The sequence below is a fragment of the Urocampus carinirostris genome, chromosome 1 (assembly GCF_059441175.1).
Source record: "Urocampus carinirostris isolate Australia breed hairy pipefish chromosome 1, RoL_Ucar_1.0, whole genome shotgun sequence".
Taxonomy (NCBI): domain Eukaryota; kingdom Metazoa; phylum Chordata; class Actinopteri; order Syngnathiformes; family Syngnathidae; genus Urocampus; species Urocampus carinirostris.
This window is the reverse complement of record NC_142349.1, coordinates 59,481,414-59,487,001: the sequence shown is the minus strand read 5'-3', so window position 1 is coordinate 59,487,001 and position 5,588 is coordinate 59,481,414. Positions and strand designations below refer to the sequence as shown.

The following is a 5,588-nucleotide window of genomic DNA, read 5'->3' as shown; positions in this document are numbered from 1 at the left end:
TTTCTGTAGTATTTCTGCAGTAGTATTTCCTCAACGGAATTAAAAACAAAACTATACTGATTTGAATAATAAACAAAAATACATAACATATAATATTGGTAAGTGGGTTGGATCCCTTGACTACAGGGGCACCATTCCCTATGTTGTCTCTTGGGCAAGTACAGCATGGTGGTGCCCATCCCTCTCCAGACCAACATGTGTTTCCACCTGGTCTCAAACCGATGTTTTAATTTTCATCTAAAAAGAAGTACTTGTAGGTCAAGAATTTTTATTTATTTTACAGAACTTGAGGCCCACTTAGAGGGGGCTGACAAGATTGTCCGCCATCTTGCTGCTAGGGGTACCCCTTAAAAACAAAAGCACTGTGAAAGGTTGGGAAAAAAAATGAAAAAAACTGGTATGTGTTTTGGTCACATGGTGTCTCCGTCGTTTGTAATCGTCCCTGCCAATACAATTAATCTAAAATAAGTAACTTCAAGGAAATTAATTAGCAAGCAATTAAAACATTGCTCAGGTAAATAAATCGAGATAAACCACTTGGTCTGGTTATCCAACGCCATAAAGATCAGCTAAACTGACGTTTATTTATTGTTGTCGTTGCAAAATTGGAGGAAGCTCACGCTCATTTTGCATCACGTCACGTGGATCTTGTTTTGCGCATGCGTCGAGAAGAAGAGCCAAGCATTCCATACATATTGAATCAACGCCATCATCATCATTCTTGAGATGAATTTGCATCCAAACGCAGTTTCGGAACGTGGATGGAGGAAAACATGCGGCAATTTATTACATGAAGAACGAAGAGTTACGTCGTGTTACCATGGAAACATATCAATAAAGTGCGGTTATGTCATTGTCAAAACAAACAGTTTAATGACTCGAGAGAATTACGAGCGAAAGACATTATCTTTGGACTCAATCTGACCCCAGTTGTAATTGTATTTGCTTACTTTATGTATTGTTTGCAATAGGGGAAAAACTATAATTCAAGTCAAGATCCTCTTATGCTGTACTTTAGGTAAAACGAACAGAAAATGCACCGTTCTTCACTGCACTATTTTTTTTTGATGATTTACTGTACAACTTGGGCCAGTCTTCAATTAAGCACTTTTTAAATGTGTCTATTTATTCTAAAATTTTCCTTTTTTCTCTGTCTCTTTTAAGTATTTGTTTCGAGTGTATCCTGGAGTGCCATGTCTAATCTCATAATAAACAATATTCACTATGTTTGTTATTGATGACAATAAAGGGGATACTAATTTTAAAACATTATCATTGCGTTCAGGGGCAGCACGGCGGAGCAGTGGTTAGCGCGTGTGCGGCACAGTTCTGAGATCATGAGATTGAACCTCCTGTGTGGAGTTTGCATGTTCTCCCCGTGCTTGCATGGGTTCCCTCCGGGCACTCCTGTTTCCTCCCACATTCCAAAAACATGTATGTTAGGTTAATTGACCGGTCCAAATTGTCCCTAGGTGTGCATGTGCGAATGACTTGTCCGTCTGCGTATGCACTGCACCCCCGCGACCCTACTGAGGATAAGCAGTGCAGATAATGGATGGATAGATCATTGCATTTAAGAAGAGATTACAGTCATCCTATTTAAAATATTAAAGCCCTTAGAGTGGACCACAGCTTTAAATGCTACCCACTCACACGTCAATCTAATTATTTTATATAAAAAAAACACGAAAAGGCTTACATACCTGTCAACTTAAATGCTTCTCCGCATTCTATATGTGGTTTTGATCATTTCAATTTGTGTACACCGTATAACAATATTTGCACGGGATATGTTTTAATACACTGCTACGTATAATACGCAATACTGAATTTGCTGTAAGTGGGAACGATCCAAGAAAAATACTGAAATAATTGCCGCGCTGGTAATTTGGTAAATAAACCCTTTTACACAAATTATCGTAGTCTTTATTCTCAATAGTCCATACTGTATATCTGTCAACCTCAGCCAATTTCTCCCCTTAATTTCCCTAAATAAGCGATGATAAACCTTCCAAACCCAACACCGCACCTATGTATTCACAGCAAGGCAGAATATTTAGAATGCAATTTGTGTCAAACAAGATATTTTTATTTACCAATTAAACAACACAAACAATTATTTCAGCATCTTCCTTAAAGTTTCACCCACTTGCATTAAACTAAATGTTGCTATACGCAGTATGTCTAAAAAAATCCTTTAAAAAATGTTTTACGTCGCACACAATTTGAATTGATCCAAAAAAACGTATTACAGGTAATTGACAGGAAAATAGGCGCTGGGTTGAGTTTGTAATGTTAATTAGCACTAAATGGGGAATTGTAATTATTAATAAGTGAAGCAGTTGGATGAGGTTCCCGGGTACGTATTCAAAAATAATAAATAAATAAATCAGAATCAACGCAGGCAGCACGGCGGCGCGGGTGTTAGCGCGTGTGCAGCACAGTTCTGAGTTAATGGGTTCAAATCCAGCTACCAGCCACCCTGTGTGGAGTTTGCATGTTCTCCCCGTGCTTGCATGGGTTTCCTCTGGGCACTCCGGTTTCCTCCCGCATTCCAAAAACGTGCATTATCAGGTTAATTGGCCGGTCCTAATTGTCCCTAGGTGTGAATGGGCGAGTGAGTGGTCTGTTTCTGTGTACCCTGCGACTGGCTGGCAACCAGTTCAGGGTGTCCCCTGCCCACTGCCTGAAGATAGCTGGGGTGGGCTCCAGCACCCTACTGAGGATAAGCGGTGCAGATAATGGATGGATGGAATCAAAGCATCCACTGTGAGCAAATATCCAAATGGTAACAGATTTTTCAAATAAATTATTTATTTACTTATTTTACCCTTCATAACACATTTGCCTTTCCATATATCACTATAAACCAGGGGTCTCCAACGTGGTGCCCCCTGACGACACCTGGAGTCCCCGCAGACCTGTTCTTATCAGTAGTGGGTTTGTAGTAAAATTATTTTTTGTGTGGTTTAGGGAGTCTATTTACCCATACTTCCAGTAATGATCCTGGTAATATCATAGTACCAACATAGTAATAACACAATAAGTTGTTATTCTAAAAAACAAATATCAAACAAGCAGTCTTTTTCGCTAATAAGTAACAAAAAGTAGATCTCAGTTTGAAAAAGGTTGGAGATTCCTGCTATAAACAATAAATTATGCAACACACACAAACACACACGTATAAACAAACGCACACATACATACGTTCTATGTCAGCGACATATCATGATAAGCCAAATAATTCCGATTTACCGTATTTCACTATAAATGGCGTAGAGCATATACTCAAAACATTGCTCGTTGAGTTCATTTATAGATTCAGATTTCACAATGAACGAAAAACTATGAGAGGCATTTACAATACTTTTATTTGTGTCTCCCATTTTGAAAAACATGCTCAGCAAATGTCAAAGTTCTCAAATAGGCGCGTGCGCAGGTCCAAATTCTACGAGGGTGCTCGGGTGGGCGTAAACCAAGGAAGACGTCGGTGTCATGACGTCATGGTGTTCGTGGTTCAAGTCCCCCCTGAACGTTCTGAGGATGTTATATATTGTAAACAACAAGAGATTTTTTTTTCAACAATCTTGGTGTCGTTTGCCGCTGATGCGTTTGCGCATGCGCGGGAAAACGCGAACGTGTACTATTTCATTAGTAGTATATTTGTCGTACTTCTGCACAGAAGTAGTAATATGTAATACGCCTGAAGTAGTATTTCTGTATTATTACCGTAGTAGCATTTTTGTTGTATTTCTGTAATGTTTTGTTTCTTTTCAGAATGAAAGTAAAATAGAACATTAATTTAAATCCCCGTTTTTAAGGACTTGATTTGCTATTTAGCTTTGTGGTATTTTAGTAGTATTTCTGTAATATAGTATTACTTTAGTAGTATTTTTTGTTGGATTTGTCTTTCAAACACTAAATATCACATTCAATTGTATAGTAATTCCGTAGTTTTTCCATATAGTAATTTGTAGTATTTCTGTCACATAGTATTATTGTAGTAGTTTTTTGTTGGATTTCTGTAGTATTTCTTTTCTTGTCCAAATGAAAGCAAATAATAGATTAGCTCATCGTTTTTAAGCACTAAATTTGATATTTAGTTTTGTTATGATTGTATAGTATTTTTGCAGTATCTCAGTAGGCGTATTTTTGGGTTGTAGTACTACAGTAGTACAATTTTTGTAGGTATTGGTTTTCTTTACAGCATGAAGGCAAAATAATACGCCAGGTCCCTATTTCTATCACTGAAATTGCTGTTTAGTTTTGCAGTACTTTGGTTGTAGAATTCTTGTAGCAAACACACAAAGGGACAATGTTGGCACCCATTAATATATATCAATATATAAATACATAAATATATAATGATACAAATTATACAAATTATTTATATAATTATATAACAGTAGTAATTTACGTTTTACCATTTCCGTTTGGCGGGCCGGGTTAAAAAGCCTCCTGGGCCGCTTGTGGCCTGCGGGCTGTAGTTTGGCCACCCTTGAATTATTAGTTCAGATTTCGTACTGATAGAATCAAACTGTAAAGCAGTTTACAAGACTTTTATTTGTTCCCCCCGTCTTTAAAATATGCCGAGTAAATACTGAAGTACTACCAAGATCGCAAAAGAAGTCCACAATTAGGCGCATGCGCAGGTCCAAATTCCACGAGGCCGCTCGGGTGCGCGTAAAACAAAGCGGGCTTCGGCGTCATGACGTCATAGTGTTCACGGTTCGAGTCCTTTCTGAACGGCGTGCTGAGAATGTTATCTATTGTGAAAGAACTGGAGAACTTTTTCACCGCGCACGGTGGAGCGTCCTCGGTTTCGCGTTTGCCGCTGATGCGTTTGCGCCTGCGCCGGAAAACGCCATCCGCAAACGTGTACTCGCTCTTGGGGTTGAGCATCCAGAAGTTGTCCTTCCCCCAGGGTCGCGCAGGGTCGCGTAGAACTTTATGGAAGCAGTCGTTGAGGGACAAGTTGTGGCGCACCGAATTCCTCCAGCCGGTGTAGCTGCCGCGGAAGAAGGGGAACCGGCTCATGAGGTACTCGTTGATTTCGGCTAGAGTCAAGCGTCCACAGGGGGAGTCCCGGATAGCCATGGCGATGAGGGCGATGTAGGAGAAAGGAGGTTTGGGTCTGCGCGTGTACGGCTTGGATTTGACGGCTGTGATCGGGCTGTGCGGCGCGCAATCCCCGTCCGAACCCAATTCCTCAGACTCTCTCGGTTCTGCAGACCTGTTGTTGGCCTCTCCAAAGTCCGGCTTGCGGTAGTTCTCACAGGCGATCCCGAAATTCATAATGTCGTTCCTCCAGCTCCCTCCCCTGTCAGTCTTTCTGCGTTCTCTGTGCGTAAAATCACACCTGAGTGTCTCACCTTCAACCTGTTTTATAGTTCACCTCGGGGACAACCCAATTGGGCGGGGCTTATGAATCATTGAAGCGGTGTTACCCATCCTTTAAGCCGAGGCGGATTTTTCTAAGTGTTTTACAACCTGGGTGATATTTGGTTCGGAATTTTGAGGGGTGCAGGCTGGTTAAAAACATTTTTCATTTCAATTGATTTAAGATCATTCAACACTGTTCAGGAGTG

General features: G+C 40.3%; 1 protein-coding gene across 1 annotated transcript; it reads right to left on the bottom strand.

Moving 5' to 3' along the window:
• Nucleotides 1–3,353: 3,353 nt before the first annotated feature.
• LOC148376432 (forkhead box protein Q1-like) lies at nt 3,354–5,342 on the bottom strand. Its single transcript, XM_088347098.1, has one exon. It carries the CDS (start codon nt 5,293–5,295, stop codon nt 4,609–4,611), a length of 687 nt encoding a protein of 228 aa, XP_088203224.1. The 5' UTR covers nt 5,296–5,342; the 3' UTR covers nt 3,354–4,608.
• Nucleotides 5,343–5,588: the final 246 nt, after the last annotated feature.

What these genes read in the sequence shown, in the direction of transcription:
- LOC148376432 (XM_088347098.1), bottom strand. Translation starts at nt 5,295, where the DNA reads ATGAATTTCGGGATCGCCTGTGAGAACTACCGCAAGCCGGACTTTGGA.